General features: G+C 42.4%; 1 protein-coding gene across 3 annotated transcripts in view; it reads right to left on the bottom strand.

Moving 5' to 3' along the window:
* Nucleotides 1–22,305, bottom strand: part of SPDL1 (spindle apparatus coiled-coil protein 1) — a 136,640-nt gene that overhangs the window by 22,775 nt on the left and 91,560 nt on the right. For all 3 annotated transcript variants that reach the window (XM_044280874.1, XM_044280873.1, XM_044280875.1), the window contains one exon: nt 16,546–16,891. In XM_044280874.1, the coding sequence (XP_044136809.1) occupies nt 16,546–16,891 (346 nt within the window). The remainder of the gene's footprint in view (nt 1–16,545; nt 16,892–22,305) is intronic.

Below are 22,305 nucleotides of genomic sequence, written 5' to 3'. Positions count from 1 at the left end.
TCTGAGATGGCCGCACTTCCCTGAGCTCTGAGAACACCAATCTCTATAAACAGCGATATTAGCTATTATATGACCTGAACTGAGCTGAAAATGGTGAAGATCGGGAACGCTAGAGCCGGAGACCATTCTGCATCCAGCAAAGTGCAGGCTACGCCGGGAGAAATGGATAAATTCCTAAAGAAGGCAGCCTCAGCTTATGTGGCGCGGGAATCAAAGATGGCGCCTGAACTCCCACAGAAAAGCCTAGAGCGGTCGCTGAACAGATCAGAGGAGGACAGCGACACGGAGGAACTGCAGGGCAAAGGTTCGCTCCCTATCACCAGGCACTACTTAAAGCATGCCCTCTGTAAGGCTATGGAGCCGGTGTTGGACGAAATCGCCACGCTCCGCCAAGAAATGAGACAAGTGGGGGACAGAGTAGAGGTACTGGAATCGCATCAGGCCTCAGTCCTGGAACATCAAAAGGCCACCTCTGCCTCCTTCCAAAGATGCGGTACCTATTTGAATGACCTGCACAACGCCCTGGAAGACCAGGAGAACAGGGGGCGCCGGAACAATCTGCGCTTCAGAGGGGTCCCTGAGACAGCACAGCCAGGTGACGTAACCTCTATGATATTATCGATTTGTTCACAGCTTGTGGGCCCTGACTTTGAACAAGAGATTATAATAGAACGTGCTCATAGAGCCCTGCGTCCCAAACCCAAGCCGGAAGAACCTCCTAGGGACATTATTTGTAAATTTTTAAACTTCCAAGTTAAAACGGCGGTCCAAGAGGCAGCAAGAAATCGCCCTGATTTTTCCTATGAGGGCTCGCAGATATCAGTCTTTCAAGACCTAGCTCCATCCACCCTCAGAAAACGCAGAGCCATGAAACCCCTGATGGAGTGGCTGCGCTCCCATAAAATACAATATAAGTGGAACTTTCCTTTTGGTATATCATTTACCCGGGAGGGACGACGTTATAATATCTCCTCTTACTTGGAGCTAGAAAATCTTTACGATCAGCTACAAATCCCGTCTTTGCAAGTGGAGAATTGGGAACTGTTCCAGGACCTTGCCGGACTGCCTGAAGTCCCTACCATCACCCCTTTCGTCTTGCAGCGGACCCCTAAAGCACAGAGATCTGGGAAAAGAGGCAGCCAGATAACACCAAAGAGACTCACCCAAGCCTAATGTGTAATCTTATTAGCAACCGCAAGTTATGCTCCTCTTTCACTAGCTTTGTAGTATGTTGCTCTCCCCACTTCATCATATATCCTCTCTCCTTAAGCATCTCCAGCCATGCTCACTTCATATAAGAATGTTGTTGTTCCCTAAATTCTTCTCTCATTCTATTGCCTAGTTATTGAATAATATTGCTCAGGTCTAGACTCCTTATTGATGGAGATCACCTATTGGGTCAGTAGACCTTTTCCCCCTATGCCTACATGCTTGACCTACGAAAACGTAGGGCACTCTGTTAATTACTGTTATGTTAATTTTGTTTATTCTGTTTATTTTGTTATGAAGGTACATAGATCTTGTGCTCCAAGGTTCGGTCTGACGCAGGAGCCCCCTCTGGTCTCCACTCTGCTCACCCAAACTCCACCCAGCTTCGCCAACAGAGTTGCGTTCCCCTGGAGGAGGAAGGACACTCAGCGAGGTAACGCACAGCACACAAAACACAATGGCTGACCTATCATTTGCGTCCTACAATGTCAAAGGCTTTAATTCTCCATCAAAACGGAGTCAGGTTTTCTCATTGTTACGCAAATCAGGAGCTACTGTCCTACTCCTCCAGGAGACGCATTTCAAATTTAATCACTACCCCAACCTATCGCATGGCCACTATTCTCAGTGGTTTCATTGTGGCGGCAGCTCCTCTGCCTCAGGGGGAGTGAGTATTGGATTCCAGAGGAGGGTTCCTTTTTGCTACACTTCCCACCTGCAGGATCCTGATGATCACTATTTATTGGTCAAGGGCAACATTGGCCCTCAGTCCTACACGTTCGTCAACCTTTACGCTCCTAACACCGGTCACCATAGATTGTTTTCCAAGGTCTTTCCTATTATAAAATCTTTTGCAGAAGGCCTAACCATAGTAAGAGGAGACCTCAATGCCACCTTGAACCCTCAGCTAGACTCCTCAACCTCAAAATCGGCCTTGGCACTCAAAACTTTAAGGTACATTAGAGAGGGGTTCTGGAACCTCCATCTGATAGATGTTTGGCGTACATTCTTCCCTACTACATCAGACTTCACTTTCTACTCTAACGTTCATGGCACATATCAGCGCCTGGACTACCTTTTTGTGTCTAAAGAACACCTTCAATTCTGCCGAGATCCGCAAATAGGCTCCATTCATCTCTCCGATCATGCCCCCATTTCACTATTAGTCTCAGCGCCAACCTCCAAGCAGCACAAATTCAGATGGCACCTAAATGAAACCCTTTTAGCGAATCCGGACACTAGAGACAAAATTGCAGGACTCTTCAAGGAATACTTTACCCTAAATAAGAACCCTGATATCTCTCCCCTTTCCGTTTGGGATCCCCACAAACCTTTTGTTAGAGGACATTTCATAAGTTTGGGCGCTCACCAAAAAAAAAAAAAAACACAGAGGAGTGAGAAGCTGGATCTCATTTGCCAAAAAATAAAAAAATTTGAATCTCTACACAAACGTTCATTTTCCTCACTACAGCTCCAGGAGTTGTCCGGTTATAGAGCAGAACTGAAATCGATGTTACAGCAATCCACAACTAAACTATTCTTAAATTCACAACACAAATTCTTCGCCCATGGAGATAAAACCTCCAAATAGAAGAGGTATAAACTATATCCATCAAATAACATCCCCGCAAGGCGCTCCCCTGTATTCTTCTAAAGAAATAGGTGCCCAATTCAGGGAGTTCTATGAATCCCTATATAATTTACCCCAAACGCTTCCCCCTGAAACACATACTTCTGTGGTATCCTCGTTCTTAGAGTCACTCCCAATACCAGTAGTCACTGAAGATCAGAAACAGATGCTTACTTCCCCATTCACTCTTACAGAACTTACATCCGCACTAAAACAGACTCCTTCAGGCAAAAGCCCAGGCCCCGATGGCCTCCCTGTCCAATATTATAGAACATACCAACAGTGCTTACTCCCCCACTTGCTCGAGGTCTGTAACTTGACCCTACAAGGGGAAAAATTATCCAGGGATATGACCCAAGCCCATATTACCCTGATCCCTAAAGAGGGGAAAGACCCTAAACATTGTGCCAACTATAGACCTATTTCCCTACTCAACATCGACCTTAAGCTGCTTGCGAAATTATTGGCTAACAGACTCTCGACCCTTCTTCCCTCAATAGTGCACGGGGATCAGGTAGGCTTCATCAAAGGTAGGGAGGGAAGAGATAATACAGTCAGAGTACTAAATATAGTGCAGTTTTCTACTGTCTAGACCTCTCCTCCTGCTGAGCACGGACGCAGAAAAAGCGTTCGACCAAATTAATTGGTCTTTTCTGAAACACGTCCTTAGCCGATTTGGCCTACCTGATCCCTTTGTACAGTCCACCTTCGCAATGTATGCTCGGGCCTCGGCTTCTGTTCTGATTAATGGAGATCTGTCAGACCCCTTTTCCATCCAGAACGGCACTAGGCAAGGCTGTCCCCTTTCTCCTTTGCTCTTCGTACTAGCTCTGGAGCCGCTTCTCCTGAAGTTGAGAGAGGACGAAGGAATTCGGGGAGTAAAGTTGGGAGGCAAGGATCATAAGGTTGCCGCATTTGCGGACGACATCCTGATCATGACTTCCAACCCCAAAGATTCCATACACATAATTCAAAACTTTCTTGATACCTACAGCTCTATTTCTAACTTCAAAATTAACAAACAAAAATCACTGGTGGTATGTGTGGGGGTCTCTCAATCGACTCAAAGTGGCTTAAAAAAAGATTCTCCCTTTAACTGGTCATCCCCCTATTTAACATATCTAGGGGTTAAAATTAGTCCAGACACCAAAGAACTGTTTGCACTGAATTATACCCCGTTATTAAGAGACATCTCTTCCAGTATAGACAAATTGGATATCCCAACTATTTCCTGGTTTGGCCGAAAAAAATCTACTGATGTCCCTGATACTCCCCCGCCTCACCTATTTGCAACAGGTTCTTCCCATCCCAGTCCCCAGAACCTATTGGTTTGGAAGCATAAATGCAAGTTCCTTAACCCTTCTGTTTCTTAAAATATGGCATAAATTTAATAAGCGTATACAATTTCTACCCTCATACTGTGCAGATACACCATTAGGTGCACCGATTTCTCCTATATTTAGAAACATTAAAGGAAAAAATATGGAATATTGAGGAACTATTTCAATCTCCATTACGTAATTTGGTTGTTGAAGATACATTTATCTCACTATTAGACTTAAATTCTCTATTCCCTATACGAAATCTTTTTGGAAAAGAATATCTCAACTCAAGGACACGTTTTAGCATCTGAGGCCTATAAATCTCTTTTCTTCCCCGACCATAATTCAAAGATTTTTTTAAATTGGTTCCCCGGTCAAGAAGGCAATTTCTACTATATATAGTCTTATAAATAGCCCCAACTCACCTCCCTCTTACCTCGCTAAATGGGCATCTGAACTAAAGACTAATTTTAAGCTGCTGAAACAAAAGATATTATTTTGAATGCTAGATCTAAATCTGTTTCTACTAGGATTCAAGAGATGCATTATAAATTGGTCTCTCATTGATATAGGATTACTATACTACTCAATTGTAGCTTCCCTATGGTTTCCCCCTTGTGCTGGAGATATGCGAAAGAGTACACCAATCCTCTTCACATTTGGGTACATTGTAAACATATGACATTTTAGAAGAATATATTTACGGTAATTGATCATATTTGATACTCCTGTAGAACTTCCTCCAAAACTAGTTCTTTTCAGTGTTTTTGATCACAGTACTTCGAACATTAGTCACCCTCTAACTCTTCATATCCTCAATGCTGCTAAAACATTAATTCCAAGATTGTGGAAATATAGAACCCCTCCCTCAACATATGATTGGCTAAAGGAAATACACAATACACAAATATGAAAAAGTGAGACTTCAAAGAGTAGATAAATTACACCAATATAATAAAACTTGGGATCTTTGGAATTCATTTATTAAAAAGCGATTTCATTACCAAGCACCTTTGATTCCTTTCAAATTTAGAGCTATTTTGTGCTGATTCGAGTTCATGATTTGAGTCCTGGTACCCCCCTTATTATTTCTATTGTTGCATGTATGGATGATATAGCTTACTCATTCTGTTATCTTTGTTTAACCATTATTTATACTTGGCTTTCAAGGGCATACGAGTACTAATGTCACCCGGCATACATATACACTTTATGTGTGAATAAGCTTTGATATGAGATGTCCTTTAGACCTACCTTTCTATTTGCTATATACAGTGCTAAGATTTGTTAATAAAGACTTTGGTGCTTATTTTTTGTATAATAAAGATCCTTAATTTTATACTTTTTTTTTTATAACACAGATGTGTAAATATTTTTTGTTTACTTAGCATGACTATAAATGCCCTGTATATCACATTTTTGTTCATTTTATATTACCTTTGTTTCTTATACTGTAATGTATACATGCCACCCAAAAAAAGGAGATTTTTGTGAAACTCACCTGTAAAATCTTTTTCTCGTCTTTTCCATTGGGGGACACAGACCATGGGTATAGCTTAGAGGTATTAGTAGGAGGGACACTATGCAAATGAAAGAGCTCCTCCTCCTCGGGCTATACCCCCAGACTCCACCAGGAGGAACTCAGGCGTTGCACAAGCAGTAGGAGAAGGAGCAAGAAAAAATCATGGAAACCATCGGACCAAGCCATAAGGTCCAACCAGAAACAGAAAAACTGAACTAAAGACCCCTCCTGCAACAGGAATAATGGGTGGGAGCTGTGTCCCCCAATGGAAAAGACGAGAAAAAGATTTTACAGGTGAGTTTCACAAAAATCTCCTTTTCTCGTGCTTTTTTCCATTGGGGGACACAGACCATGGGACGTCCAAAAGCAGTCCATGGGGTGGGAAAAAATATCAGCACCGCCAGGAGGAACGCCCCAACGGTCAAACAGGAACCACAGCCTGCAAAACCCTGCGGCCAAAGCCGCATCAGCCGAAGCCAGTGAATGCAACTGACAAAAATTTGCAAAGGTATGCAAGGACGACCAGGTGGCCGCCGTACACAGCTGAGACGCAGAGGCACGACTGCGTCTTGCCCAGGAAGCCCCCTCCGCCCCAATGGAGTGAGCGGCAATTCTAGCCGGGGGAACTCCACCACAAGCGTGACAAGCCGCGGAAATAGCCAAGCAGATCCAGAGCGCCAAGAACGGCGGACGGAAGCAGTAGCCGCGAGACACACCTTCAGGACCCGTACAACATGCAGGGAATGCAGAGTGTGTTCCTTGGGGTTAGCCGGAGAAGGACAAAAGGAAGGCAGGACAAGATCCTCATCAAGGCGGAAGGGAGAGACCACCCTGGGCAAAAAGAAGGGGACTGGACGGAGCACAACTTAATCCTGGAGGAAAACCATTAAGGCTCCTGACAGGAAAGAGCGGCCAGCTTCGACACCAGTCTGACCTATGAGCAAACAGAGTCTCCGGTGTAAGGAGAGTCAGAGCGGCATGCCGAGGCTCCGCCTCCCCTAACGCGTCATTATGGCGCGAAAAAAGCGCGCGAAAATAAGCGCGCGCACGAAAATATGCGCGCGCGCGAAAATATGCGCGCGCGCGAAAATATGGAGCGCCAAAATATGCGCGCGCGCGAAAATATGCGCGAGCGCGAAAATATGCGCGAAAATAAGCGCACCACGTGGAGGAGCGGCCTGCCGGCGGGCGCTGAGGGAGCGCAGCAGCCAAGGCCCGACGAGAGAAGCGCTGAAGCCCACAGTTTAAGGGGAAGAGATGCCAGTACTCCAGTGCCAAAATGAAGAAAGTGCCCCATCAGGATCCTTCTTCAAGCTCACCCAGGCAGCCACAGACAAATAGACACAGAGGGAGGGGGAGGGATTGTGCAACACTTATCTGCTCAGCATGCTCCCTCGATGTCCAGACCAGCAGGGATGCGCCTCTTCAGACTTCTGACTCCAATCCAGGAGAACAGTGCTCTGGAGGAGGGTAGCCAGCAGGCGTCCCAGCAGCTGGTGGGATGCCGGAGCTAACAGGTCGAGCCCGGATCCACTTATCTTCTTGGGGGGAAATGGAGGCAGCCAGGCAACGTCCCAAAGACGGCGGCGGGCACTCCACGGGGGACCAGGAAGGCGCCATGCCGACCTGTGTCCCCATCTAGAATAAAAATAACAAAAAGGAGTAGAATCAGAGAGTGTCAACCTCCTTCACCAGACACTAAGCAAAGACTGAGTTCCTCCTGGTGGAGTCTGGGGGTATAGCCCGAGGAGGAGGAGCTCTTTCATTTGCATAGTGTCCCTCCTACTAATACCTCTAAGCTATACCCATGGTCTGTGTCCCCCAATGGAAAAAAGCACGAGAAATAATAATTCTATTAAACCTGTCTCATTACAAACTAGCTTCTCAGAAAGTGATGATAATGATGAAGGGACCAGAAACATGGATGACATGAGAGAGTATATCAAAGCATTACCCACAGGAGAGTGTTGTATATGGACTCTTTAAAGAATTTATATGATCAATAAAAGAGGAGCTCACAGAAATCAGAACTGACGAAAGGCAAATAGCAGGGAGAATCAGTACAACGGAAGAAATTACAAGTGATAAAACACGCTGAACGGATGTAAAAAACCCTCATTCGTCAGCAGAGGGAGCTATACAATATGAGAATGCACAATGATTATCTGGAACATAGACCCAGAAGGAATCATCTCTGAATAAAAGGCATGCCTGTATAGGTCTCAGACAAAGAAATCAGACAAAGTCCTCACACAAGTCTTCAATGAGTTGTTACAACAAGCTTCATGTAATGTCTGAATTTGGAAGTGCAAACCAGTGTCAAAATTGCTTCATGTAAATCTGCAGTGATATTGTCAGTGGAACTATGGGAAATGCTGTTAAAAAGGATGAAAACTGTAACCGAGAAGGACATAATAAAATAGATTGCTTATTCCCTGGAAGAATAATAAGTTAGGTTCCGATGTTCGTATATTAATTATTTTCTGATGTTCATATTTGAATTATTTTCCTCTTTCTCCTTAGTTAGATAATGTTTGATGTAATTTTTGGTGTGGAATAATATTAACCAATGATCTATATATATATATATATATATATATATATATATATATTTTATTTTAATTTTTTTCAAAAGATGAGGCAGCACTCCCGAGGTAAAGTGAAAAAACGATGGACCCTTTATTGACCCCTCTGCAACGTTTCAACCACTCAATGCAGTCGTTATCAAGCACACATGCAGCTGCCCTTCAATCATTTTCTATGGGGCCGGCGAAAATAGCCGAGCGCTGGTACGCTCCTATTCACTTCTATAGGGAGCGGCTTGTTGGTGGCCGGAGCGGAGTCCTCCAGCCACCACCTTGTGGGGCTCCATTCTCGATATAGGTTTTCAATTTACAGATAAATGCTGTGCTTCATATGTCCTAGGTGATGTAAGACTATAGAGAAAGATTTGGGTGTCCCTGTAGACTAAATTACAGCATACAATGTCAATCAGCTGCTTCTAAGGCCACCAGGATATTGTCATGCATTAAATGAGGCATGGACTTGCGGGGCAGGGATTTGATATTAACACTTTACAAAGTGTTGGTGCGGCCTCCTCTGGAATATGCAGTTCAGTTCTGGGCACCAGTCCACAGAAAAGGACGCACTGCAGCTAGAAAAAGTACAGAGAAGAGAGACTAAAAGGGGCATGGGGGGGGGGGGGGTGTCTTAGTTATGAAGAAAGATTAAAAGAATTGAATTTATTTAGTCTTGAGAAAAAACGTCTAAGGGGGGACATGATTAACCTATAAAAATATATAAATGGGCCATACATAAAATACGGTGTAAAATGCGCTCAATAGACAAGGAGGGCACTGCCTTCGATTGGAGAGGAATAAATTCAGACTCCGGAAGCGTCAAAGCTTCTTTACTGTAAGAACTGTGAAGCTGTGGAATATAAATCCTCAGGACGTGGTCAGAGCAGGAACAGTGGATAGTTTTAAAAAGGGTTTAGATGAATTCTTAAAAGTAAACAACATTAATGCTTATGAAAACGTGTGTAGAAGTCTCACTTCCTTCTGGGAAGAAGAAATAAGACCTACATAAACGTGCACAAAACAGTATAAAAATAAAAGGATAAACAGAAAGGTTCTTACTCAACAAATTGTGTGGTCAGAGTTCCTTCTGGTTTCCAGGGACAGGAGGAAAGTGGAGCACAACCCAATGTTGAACGGATCCCCAAATTGTGTCCCAGAAATGTTCTGAATAGTTTATTTTTATCCCCTCCTATTGTCTCCCAGCCTTCTGGGATGGCCCTTGTGTGCATTCTCCACCTCTCTTACTCAGCTGGCAGACATGAAATTATTAAAACATGGCTTCCCATACATACTAATGGAGTTTTAATAATGTATATTATATCTGGCTGATTTTGATAACACACATATAACACACATGACCAGTGTGGTTGTCCCAGAAGGTGAGATACTGGTTATGTGGGAATGCTGGCAATCAGGGATGGGGTTTTTTAGATCCCCTACGATGCCCACATCACATGGAATACAACGATCACAATTATTAATACGCGAGTTGTACCAGAAATGAGTTATTGCTTATGAGAGATATTTTCTTCATCCTCTGGCACTGTATTTGAAAAGCTTCAGGACCCCTGCGAAGGCTGAGTCTACATGCTGTGCTGTCTTGAGTGGCTGCATTTCCAGGAACCACCTTCATTACCACTTGCAAAAGGACCATATTTTTTGGGGGAAAATATATAGGATCACATGACTGTTATAAAAACATAGATAATAAAAGTTATGAGAATTGTTGTCCATTTCTCACCCCCCCCCCTTAATGATGTGCCACGGGAACTGACAATGAGGGGAGACTAGCCAACCTTTCGTACAGAGGTAGATCAGATATAGTCCACTCAGCCATCATAACCAAGTTCATGTAGCAATACTGCAGCAGACGTCCCATGAGCTTAAGCAAGTTCTCTTTCCACACATCCGGAAATGTCTCATAAAGGGGACCTCTCAAGATCCTTGCTGTGTATCGCATTGCAGAAGAGATAATATCCACTGAGCTGACAATCGCAGAGAGGGGCTTGCCTACAATGATCATCATGTCCCTGATAGAAGTTCCCCGGCTGTTCCTCACCTCTGTGTGCCATTGCCTGGTCTGCAGTGACAGCCAATTTTCTTGCTCCTCCCATCAGAAATTTCATCCAGTCCACCCAAGGCTTGTAAAAATCCGGTAGGTCAGTTTTAATGTTTAGGGAATTATCACCCATCTTGGATTTTATCTCCTCTCAAGGTATGTGGGGAACAAGTCTCTCCAGACAGGTGAACATCCACATATCAGAGAGTGGTTCTTTCTGTGGGAGACAATATCCTGCAGTGTACTTTTAGTGTCTGCATTCCGTCCAAACTCCGGGTCCATAAGGTTGGTGTTATTTACTAGCTGCTTTTTGACCTTGGAAGAGTCACTACTTTCTTTATTGGCTGTTCATTTGGTTCTGCGCATAGAACCTGTTGGATCTTTGTCACCTCATCGATATACACAGTGAAAGACAAAAGGGGTAATTGAAGACATGACTAGTCCACCATCAGATAACCCAAATGATCCGAATGGAGTCCATATTAGGAAAGGCTTTGGCTGTTTCAGTCATTCCTCTGGTTTCTACCCCCAATGGACTCTTGTGGCTTCACTGTCCTCCACACTGTTTTTATCAGAGTTATCAATATCATTCTCTGAAAAAAACGTCCATGTATTCATCTTGTGGTCCTTGGACAATGAAAATCCCCCTCAAAATCTCCATCTTTTTTCATAACACGAGCAGAATCTTCAGCCTCAGCATCAAGGGCACCTTTGCTACTATTACTCCCATATCACTACCTGCTTTGTAAGGCCTCAGGCACACAACCGATGTTTAGGTCAGAATCCGAGCCGCCATATTGGCGGTTTGGATGCAGACCCATTCACTTCAATGGGGCCGCAAAAAATGCGGACAGCACTCAGTCATGTACGGGAACCGCCCTGTCACATGACCCAGGTGCAACTGCCAAGGGTCGATCTATTTCACGCACGCAATCTCTTGTGCCCCTACACACAGGCCTCAGATTGAGCCTCGATCACACCCTGACACAGCCTCTCATGCACCCCAACATGCTGCCACCATTTATGACATTTAAATCAATACACCGATTAAGGTTTTATAGAAAACACCACAGCCCCCCACTCGCAAGCAGGCTCACATTGGCACAGGCCACACATATAGCAAATACACGGTAAAGCAAACTGCACTCATACACTTAAAAAAAAAAATGGAGGTTACTGGGGACATTCAGGGCACAAGGCAAAACCATTAAAGATGTGCTTTAATGTACTAAAAAGGTACAGTACTTAGTTACAAAAAGTTAAAAGAAATAAGACAGGAGGAAAGTGGACCACAACCCAATGTTGATCGAATACCCAAATTGTGTCCCAGAAATGTTCAATAGTTCATTCAGCAGAGGATGGAGCTAAGAGGAGTCTTTCTCCTATTGTGTCCCAGCCTTCTAGGATGGGTCTCATTACCTGTGCATTCTCCACCTGTCTTACTCAGCTGGCAGACATGAAATATTATTAAAATATGGCTTAATGTTCATACTAATGGTATTCGTGAACCAACATGTTTTAATAATGTATATTAGATCCGGCTGAACATTTTGATACCACACATGACCGGTATGGTTGTCCCAGAAGGTGAGATACTGGTTATGTGGGAATGCTGGCTGTCGGGATGGTGTGTTTAGACCCCTATGATGCCCACAGCTATTTCTTGTTACCTTGCCTCACAAAAAGTGTAATATAGAGCAACCAAAAATCATATATGTACCCTAAACTAGTACCAACAAAACTTCCACCATATCAGGTAGTTTCTAAAATGGGGTCACTTTTGGGGAGTTTCTACTCTAGGGGTGCATCAGGGGGGCTTCAAATGGGACATGGTGTAAAAAAAAAAAAAAAAAAAAAAAAAACAGTCCAGCAAAATCTGCCTTCCAAAAACCGTATGGCATTCCTTTCCTTCTGCACCCTGCCATGTGCCCGTACAGCAGTTTACGACAACATATGGGGTGTTTCTGTAAACTACAGAATCAGGGCCATAAATATTGAGTTTTGTTTGGCTTGCTTTGTAACTGGAAAAAAGAAAAAAGAAAAAAATTTAAATGGAAAAATCTGCCAAAAAAATGAAATTTTGAAATTGTATCTCTATTTTCCATTATTTTTTGTGGAACACCTAAAGGGTTAACAACGTTTTTAAAATCAGTTTTGAATACCTTGAGGAGTGTAGTTTCTAGAATGGGGTCATTTTTGGGTGGTTTCTATTATGCAAGCCTTACAAAGTGACTTCAGACCTGAACTGGTACTTAAAAAGTGGGTTTTTGAAAATTTCTACATCCTGATGCTGCACAGCCAGGACACAATGGAACCTGTAAGACAACCTGGAAGGCAAGTACAGCCAGCACAGCGTTGCCCTCACATCCCCTTGCCTCCCACATGCTAATGACCGCTTCCATAAACCTCCATATCAGACCCCTGTATCAGCCCTTCAGATCAGACCTTTAAAAATAAAAATAAAATAAAAAATTCACTTACCTCTCCTGCTCCACTATTACTCTGCATGTCTGTCTCTCCTCTAATCACGCTCACTGATCATCTCTGGGCCAATGCTGCACTGTTACCTGATAGCGTGCTGCATCAGGTCATAGAGCTTGCACTACGTTGTGACACTGTACACAATCAGGACAGTGCAGCGTAGCCCGAGAAAGGAAGACCAGAGAGGGTGAGTACTGGCAGCGCCTCACACCCAGCTCCATGCACCTACTGCATACTAGTGAGCTCTACCATAATGGATACGCTAACTAGTATTCGCTTTATAAGACACACTGACACTTTGCCCCCACTTTAGGGGGAAAAAAAGGGCGTCTTATAAAGCAAAAAATCCCAGCATGATTATATGAGGTCATTACACTGGGAACGCAGGTCCTGGTGCATTCAGTAATAAGTTGTGAGTGAAAGCAGTTGAGGGGACCATTTAATTATTAATATATATATATATATATATATATATATATATATTTAGTAAATCTTGAAAGGCCATATTTTCCCTAGTGTACCTTTTTTTTTTTATACAAAAAAATATTGCCTAATTTTTAGCTCCAGTTACTTCTATTGGTTCTAAAAATGTCTGTGTGATGGCCGTTACGATGATGGGTGTTTCACGCCCATTTTTCACATTCATTTAAATGTAGCCTAAAGGAGTGAGAAGAAAAGCAGTCTCAAAGCAAATCACCCCCTGCACCTGATCAAGGCAACTCAGACTATTTTACTAGCATCTGGATTTTTTTATAGGTTTTTTTCAGCTCTGATGATTTTGTGTTCATACAGGCATATTTGACCATTCATTTTTAGGGTGTGGTGTATGCAAAGGGATGTGTCACTTCAGCAAACAGCATTTATTATGTAAAGAACGTTAATACGAGCCACTTACTAATTATTATTATCTATATTGCCTCCTTAGATGGCTGGACATTATACACTGATCGTTTCCATGGTTACGACCACCCTGCAAATCCAGCAGCGGTGGCTGTACTTGTACAATACAGTCCTGGCCACCTGAGAGGCCGGCACTTTTTCCTATAGTGTGCAAGCATGACCACCACTGATGGATTGCAAAAAGATTTTAGTTATACCCTAAAATGCTTTAAAATAAAACACGATTACATATCTTTGTCTGCGGAGCCGTTCTGCCAGTGTTTGTTTACACACCACACTGGTAATATGCAAAACACTGTCCTCAGTGGTTTGGTATAATTTCAAGGACAGTGATTAGCTGCAGCGGGTCATGTATCCTATACCTGCACGTCACTGCTGCAGTCTATAAACAAACAGGAGAAGGACTGAACTAGCTATAGAGAAAATGATGCCATAGAAAGAAGTAATTTTTTTTAAGCATTCAGAGGAATTGCTTACATTTCTAATTCATCTCAGACAACCACTTTAAGTACCATTCATTCAACTATCTGCCAGCCGAAAGTAAAAAGATCAGAAATAACATTTTTCTTCTATTTCCTTTAAGGATTTTTTTTCTAAATTCAAAAAAACTTTTTTACATACATAAAACTTGTTTACATACAGAGGATCATCTATCTAGTCCCGCTCTCAGCTGAGAACCGGGTATAAGTGTATAAAGTCTAGGCAACGCTCTGCAAGCTCAACGTGTATGTTTATCTCACATAGCATTACCTAGACTCAGCAGGACTAGCTATGCACAGATATGCATCCTCTGCAGTAAAAATTTGTTGTGTTCACGTCACATTCTTAGTATCTGCTTAGGCTACTTGCACACATGTGGTAAGGTAAAGGCAAAGGGACAGCCTGTAGGAGTTCACTCTATCTGGCATGGGGCCATGCAGCCTAGGTTCCCATTAATTATAATGGGATCCGTTGGGGGATTCATCTGTTACATGCACTGTTTTTCGTCCGGCTAAGACCCAGCGATCATGCTGGAAACCGGACAGATCATATCATAAATCAATGGACTGTCCGTAAATGCAGTGGTGAACTATGGCAGGCTGGTTCTCTGCCAGAACAGCCAGCCAGATACCTTACAGCACTGTGAAACTCGCCTTAGAATATCCTTTAAATGGCAGAATATATGTTTTTCTGTAGTTTAGACGCTATTCTATCTTCCAGACAAAAATAAAAATAAAAGCGACAAAGCAAGAGACAAAATGAATGCACTTGTTTGACATTACATTCTACAGGTCCACTGAGAGATACATTTGTATAACCATTTTATGAAAATGTATCTGCTGGGTGAACAGGGAAGTGTGATGTTAAAGGGGTTTTAAAGTGATTAAGGTTGATGACCTATGCTGACTTTCGACAGCCCCACAGATCAGCTGTTTGAAGAGGCTGCGGAGCTCAGCACAGTGTCCTTCTTGAGGATTTCCAACCACAGAGCTGCCCACAGGACAGGGGTTGTGCTCAATATCACAGCTCGGCTCCATTCACTGAGCAGCGCATAAGCAATGTGACGTCACTCGTCTAAGGTAAGCTTCTAGGTGCACCACGGCCTCTTCAAGCAGCTGATTAGCACACATGTCAGGTGTCAAACTCACTGATCAGAGTTGGTGCCTCCTTAAAGGAGAGTGTAGTTTTTTTTTTCTCATACAGCCCCTTGTTCTCTAGCAAAAAAAGAAAAGCCAAATATCAATTGAGTTCATTGAACCAATTTCTTTTGATAGGAGCATGAAATGAATCAACAAGGCTTCACTCTGCTTTTCTGTAGGAGGTGAAGCTCTTTAATTAAATAACATTTCATAAAAATAAAAAAAAATAAAAAGCTCAAAACTGCTTCCCTTTGAAAAGAGTCCATGGGCAGTTTTGTTACACAATTACACCTACAAGGGTGAACCTCTTGACATTAACACACCTCAATCACAAGAAGGAAAAAAGTGCATACATAAAATAAATGTTTTAACTGTGAATTTTGCTAAGGGTACGCATATTGAGTGTACACCTGGTGGCTGAGATGAGGGCAAAAATCAGTCCAACATTCAGTTCAGGGGGTTTTCAAACTGTTACTGGGAGCTTCCTTTTGTAACATTGTGTGTTCATTAATGGCGGCAAATTGTTGCTGCTAGGATGCAGCTTTAGTCGTAAAATTACATGACCATTATCAATTTGAGAACCGGGCAAACTGCAAGATAGTGTGCCTTGCTGCCCATGAAAGGCTACTTAAAGGGCTTGTATCAGCTGGGACTTTTATGGCATACCGCTAGGGTATGCTATTAAACGCAAACAGGTACAGTCTCTCCTCCGAGACCCATAGGACTCCAAAAGAACGTTCAGGCTATATTCAGAAGTTCCATAGAAATTAATGGAGAGTGCATTGCGCCAGCGCTGCCACAGCTCCAACCACTTCTATTGCAATGCACTGATCTGACATTAGTGGTATACCTTAGAGAAATGCCACCAATGTCTCATAAAAGACAATGCCTTTAGGTCCGTACCCTATTAAAAAACAAAACTAAAAAAAGTTCAATAAATAGTAGTAATACTGAAATTCCAGTGCTGAATAAACATACTTTTGAGTACATACTGGTTCACATTTAAAAAGGGAAAATACTCCACTTTCTTATAAAAGATGCAACAATTATGATTTTCTGAAAGGACAAAAAAATTTAAGCCGATTAAGCCGAAAGTTAGGAAGGAAACACCATGCAAAGCTTAAGAAAAACAGGAAGAGACGGATGGCATAACTCACAAAGTGATAGATAAAAGATCTAGGTCTTTCTTGGATGTTGTGTTCAAGAACTGGAGGTGGCACTGACCTGGAGGAGGTAGATGAAAGGGTGCAGTCCTTTTTAGTTAATGTGTGGGTATCATTAAAATCTTCTGCTATTCTTACTCTCTTCCGCTCTTTCACAGTTTGGTGACTGCTTGGTTTATCTTGGCTCACAGGTACACTTGCAACATCTTGTTCGTCAGAAGATGCAGGTTCATCTTCAGGAGAAAAATTATCTGACAAGGCTACATTTTCTTTCCCTTCAAGATTATTTTTGGGAACAGGATCAATGCTACTAACAGGCAGATCTTTATCCTCAGATACTTCGTCAGCTGGACAGTCAAGTGGAAGTTGTTCTCGTGTACGTCTCTGAGTTTGTAATTTAACCATTTCTGAAAAATGTAAAATAAAAAAAGTATTATTAGAGGGGAGTCTGGCACCTACAAAATCAATTTCAAGGTAGGCATACTACTGTGTAGGTTATGCCCCCCCCCCCCCCCCCCCAAAACATAACTATACCTTTCTTGTGCAAATCCAGTCCTCTATTTCTGATTAATGGTTCTTTTTAATCGTATATAAATAAGCATTTTGCTGCTGGGTGGGTGGGATTCTCTATTTGGTGCACCATCACTTAGAGCAACTACCTATGGCCTCTGCCTCGCTTGATCGACAGTCCTTGAGATTTCAGAACTGGTAGCAATGACAAGTAAAGCCAGGGGCACACAAAAACTTATTGGCATAAAAACAACCATTTCTCAGGATTAGAAGTAACTACCCTACATTGGATATGTAATTCCCAATTTAAATCTAAAACACATACCACTCAATTAGTAACAATCACACTAAGATTTACATTCCATAGGGAGGTGTCTAACTACATTATTGCCTCACTAACCTTGGAATAGAGAAATACAGCGAGTGTGTCCCAACATAATACAATTTAATAGTTGAAATGCCTTCCTATGAACTGCCAAACACAAAAAATAGAAAGTAACGATAAATGGCTCTGTTTACATCATGTTTTAAAAAGGTTTGATGGTTTTATACAAAGTTCCAGAGGTGGTGATGCCCATGTTTATATTTTTTGTTATCCATGTTATTTATTTATTTTTACGGAAAGGGGGGTGATTTTATCTTATTTTGTTTTAATTTTTAACAGTTTTCCTCGACTTTTTTTATGGCATTGTAGCTCATGTCTGAGGCTACAAAACTAAAATTTCTAAAATTATGAGTCATCATAGTTCCTATAGATCCATGACAAGAGCAGAATTGCTCATTCCTTATGTTTATGTTTTTTTCATATGTCATATTTCTTATGCCACCTGCTGGCCAAAATAATATTTGCAGCCTTAATACCCTGGGTCTCTTCATCTTTATTGGTTGCAGAAGATGTCGGCAAGAAGCTCTTCCAGGTTCTTCAGCCTTTCACCACATTTGATCAAAGCATAAATAATAAGCGCAATCGGCATTATTGCAGGTCGCGGTCATTAGCTGCACACCTCTGCTGTTTGAAACAGCGGCGACCCGCCTGCAATGGCACCCGCGCATGCACAAGCAGGTTCCATGTTTACCCATCGCTCGCTGGTACCCCAACGCAGTACCACAGACTGATCCTGGTTTCCAGCAATAACAATGTTCCATACTTTAAACAGCATGGTGCACCTTCACACTTTTCTGCAGCTGTAGGCAGATGGATGGATTTACAATTCCCTAGCCACTGGACTGGGAATGGAGGTCCAACAGAATAATCCTTAAAATGTAACTTATTTTTATTTAGTTAAAATACATGCCCCAGTCTCAGTGGCTGAAAATGACACAAACCTATTACTGCACATATGGCATCCACCACAATTGCTAGTGTCTCACTCTGCGGGAAATCTTTCCCTAGTAAGAAACGAATCTAACCTTAGCTCAGTGACCACCCCTGAAGGTGGGGTTTCCCTGTCCTCGTACCTCCCATACCTTCACTATTATCACCCTAACAAAAAACTGAAAATTATATATGTTAGCAATGATAACAATCCAACATAGATGAAAGTTGGAATAAACAGTGGTAACATATACCCCGTAACAAAATACTCCAACGCGTCACTTGGCTTGAAAAAGGTTCTGATAGAGAACCGAAATGTTGCTGTATGACATGTGTGAATAAATATCAAATTGTTTGACTTTTAAGGAGTGCTGTGGATTTTTGCAATTTGTCTACCACCCAGAATCGAGGGGTTAACGCTGGCACCCACTTTACAGTTGGCAAAGGAGTGCTGCCCTACTTTTGATATATAATATATAGATATAGATTATATAGACACACACACACACACATATATATATATTATATATATATATATATATATATACACATACATACAGTACAGACCAAAAGTTTGGACACACCTTCTCATTCAAAGAGTTTTCTTTAGTTTCATGACTATGAAAATTGTAGATTCACACTGAAGGCATCAAAACTATGAATTAACACATGTGGAATTATATACATAACAAAAAAGTGTGAAACAACTGAAAATATGTCATATTCTAGGTTTTTCAAAGTAGCCACCTTTTGCTTTGATTACTGCTTTGCACACTCTTGAATGTACTGTATATACACTGCTCAAAAAAATTAAGGGAACACAGAAATAACACATCCTAGATCTGAATTAAATATTCTTCTGAAATACTTTGTTCTTTACATTAGTTGAATGTGCTCACAACAAAATCACACAAATATTAAAAAATTGAAATTAAATTTTTCAACCCATGGAGGTCTGGATTTGGAGTCACACTCAAAATGAAAGTGGAAAAACACACTACAGGCTGATCCAACTTTGATGTAATGTCCTTAAAACAAGTCAAAATGAGGCTCAATAGTGTGTGTGGCCTCCACGTACCTGTATGACCTCCCTACAACGCCTGTGCATGCTCCTGATGAGGTGGCAGATGGTCTCCTGAGGGATCTCCTCCCAGACCTGGACTAAAGCATCTGCCAACTCCTGGACAGTCTGTGGTGCAATGTGACGTTGGCGGATAGCGCGAAACATTATGTCCCAGATGTGCTCAATTGGATTCAGGTCTGGGGAACGGGCGGGCCAGTCCATAGCATCAATGCCTTCGTCTTGCAGGGACTGCTGACCCACTCCAGCCACATGAGGTCTAGCATTGTCTTGCATTAGGAGGAACCCAGGGCCAACCGCACTAGCATATGGTCTTACAAGGGGTCTGAGGATCTCATCTCGGCACCTAATGGCAGTCAGGCTACCTCTGGCGAGCACATGAAGGGCTGTACGGCCCTCCAAAGAAATGCCACCACACACCATTACTGACCCAATGCCAAACTGGTCATGCTGGAGGATGTTGCAGGCAGCAGAACGTTCTCCACGGCGTCTCCAGACTCTGTCACGTCTGTCATGTGCTCAGTGTGAACCTGCTTTCATCTGTGAAGAGCACAGGGCGCCAGTGGCGAATTTGCCAATCTTGGTGTTCTCTGGCAAATGCCAAACATCCTGCACGGTGTTGGGCTGTAAGCCCAAACCCCACCTTTGGACGTCGGGCCCTCATATCACCCTCATGTTTGTTTGTTTTTGACCGTTTAAGCAGACACATGCACATTTGTGGCCTTCTGGAGGTCATTTTGCAGGGCTCTGGCAGTGCTCCTTCTGTTCCTCCTTGCACAAAGGCAGAGGTAGCGGTCCTGATGCTGGGTTGGTGCCCTCCTACGGCCTCCTCCACGTCTCCTGATGTACTGGCCTGTCTCCTGGTAGCGCCTCCATGCTCTGGACACTACCCTGACAGACACAGCAAACCTTGTTGCCACAGATTACATTGATGTGCCATCCTGGATAAGGTGCACTACCTGAGCCACTTGTGTGGGTTCTAGACTCCGTCTCATGCTACCACTAGAGTGAAAGCACCACCAGCATTCAAAAGTGACCAAAACATCAGCCAGGAAGCATAGGAACTGAGAAGTGGTCTGTGGTCACCACCTGCAGAACCACTCCTTTATTGGGGGTGTCTTGCTAATTGCCTATAATTTCCACCTGTTGTCTATCCCATTTGCACAACAGCATGTGAAATTGATTGTCACTCAGTGTTGCTTCCTAAGTGGACAGTTTGATTTTACAGAAGTGTGATTGACTTGGAGTTACATTGTGTTGTTTAAGTGTTCCCTTTATTTTTTTGAGCAGTGTGTGTGTGTGTGTGTTTATATATATATATATATATATATATATATATATATATATATATATATATATATATAGAAGGAAAGTCCGCAGCACTCCTTTAAGTAAAAAAGTGAATTTTATTCACACATGTCAGACAACGTTTCGGTCCTCTCACAGGACATATATATATGTTTCTAAATCGATCTCGCTCCGAGCTTAGCAGCCATGTTGGCCATCTCATCAATTAACAGCTATATACACTATACGGACAAAAGTATTTGAAGACTATTCTTCATCCCTGAATCAATGAATATCACCACTTCAACAAGACAGTTTGTGAAATTAATTCCCTCAGATATTTCATTATCAAAACTGAAGCGTTTTGGATTCACAGCAATAATGCTATGGCAGACCATGTAATTTTAACCCCTTAGGGACCCATGACGTACCGGTACGCCGCGAGTTTAAATTGAGATTGTGGCGCCCCAGGGGTTAATCCGCACAGGATGCCGGCTGAAATCATCGGGGATCTCCTCTCCCCTTCCTCAGTGCACCAAACGCACTTCCACCACTGAGGAAGGGGAGAGGAGATCCCCGAAATGCGTTTGGTGCTTTTCAAAGACATTCCCAACAAGTGACCCCCACTGGAAGTGCGGCTACTAATATCCGGAGATATATAAAGAAATTGGAGGGCTCCAAAGATAAAGACCCGGATTTTCAGCCATTCAAACTGGTCAGTACAAGTTTAAGTTCACCTCTCGCGATATTACACCCTGATCGTATAACCGGATCTGAGATTTGTGGATAACGTTTGAGAGAGACCAGAGACGAACGAACCAGGTGGGACGCTTAACACTGAGAACCACGTGAATAAATACCGTGAGTAAAAATCAAAAGGATTGAATATTGGGACTGCAGGATAATCGACATTCACCTGTGAGTAACAACTTGGTGTCCGATTGGATACTTTATTGAATATTTATATCGGACAATTCCGAATATTTGAAAAGGTGCCTTGCATGGATTCTGCTTGTTATATTGCATACAAGAAAGGAATGCCAATACTATTATAAGGAATAGACTGATACTTTTGGCTTGCGATATTTTTTTGCACATTCAGGACGTATGGTCCCCTTCTTTTTTGGACTTTTTCAATTTTTATTGAAGTTTTAGATTCTAGGTATTTTTAGGGACTGATTTTGTCTCCGCTGCAGCGATTGTTATTTTAATATTGTATTGTGATGTTGTATTTTAATATATTTTGCCAATTAAATATTGTGTAACGACACTATTACTATTGCTCTATTCCCATGCGAGGGAGTGCCAGTCTCATACTACATAATATATATTTTTTATTACGCCTTTGTTGATTTGAGTGAATCAATTTGAGACTAGAGCACCCAATCCAGAATTGTAAGGGGAGTGAGCGGTTTGTCTATACTACATTTTCCAATAAAGAAAAAGAAGTTTGCTGTTTGAAATGCCTTTGGCCCGACACCGGATATGTTCATATGTTATGGAGCTGTCCGGCTATAAAATCTTTTTGGGACACTATACTCCAGGGCATGGAGTTAGGCACAGATAATAGCCCTCCCTGTACTATCGGATTCGTCATACTTGGGATAGTCCCCCCAGAGTTTAAGTCC

The sequence above is a fragment of the Bufo gargarizans genome, chromosome 2 (assembly GCF_014858855.1).
Source record: "Bufo gargarizans isolate SCDJY-AF-19 chromosome 2, ASM1485885v1, whole genome shotgun sequence".
Taxonomy (NCBI): Eukaryota; Metazoa; Chordata; class Amphibia; order Anura; family Bufonidae; genus Bufo; species Bufo gargarizans.
The sequence above is the reverse complement of the archived record's forward strand: the minus strand, read 5'-3'. Positions and strand labels throughout refer to the sequence as shown.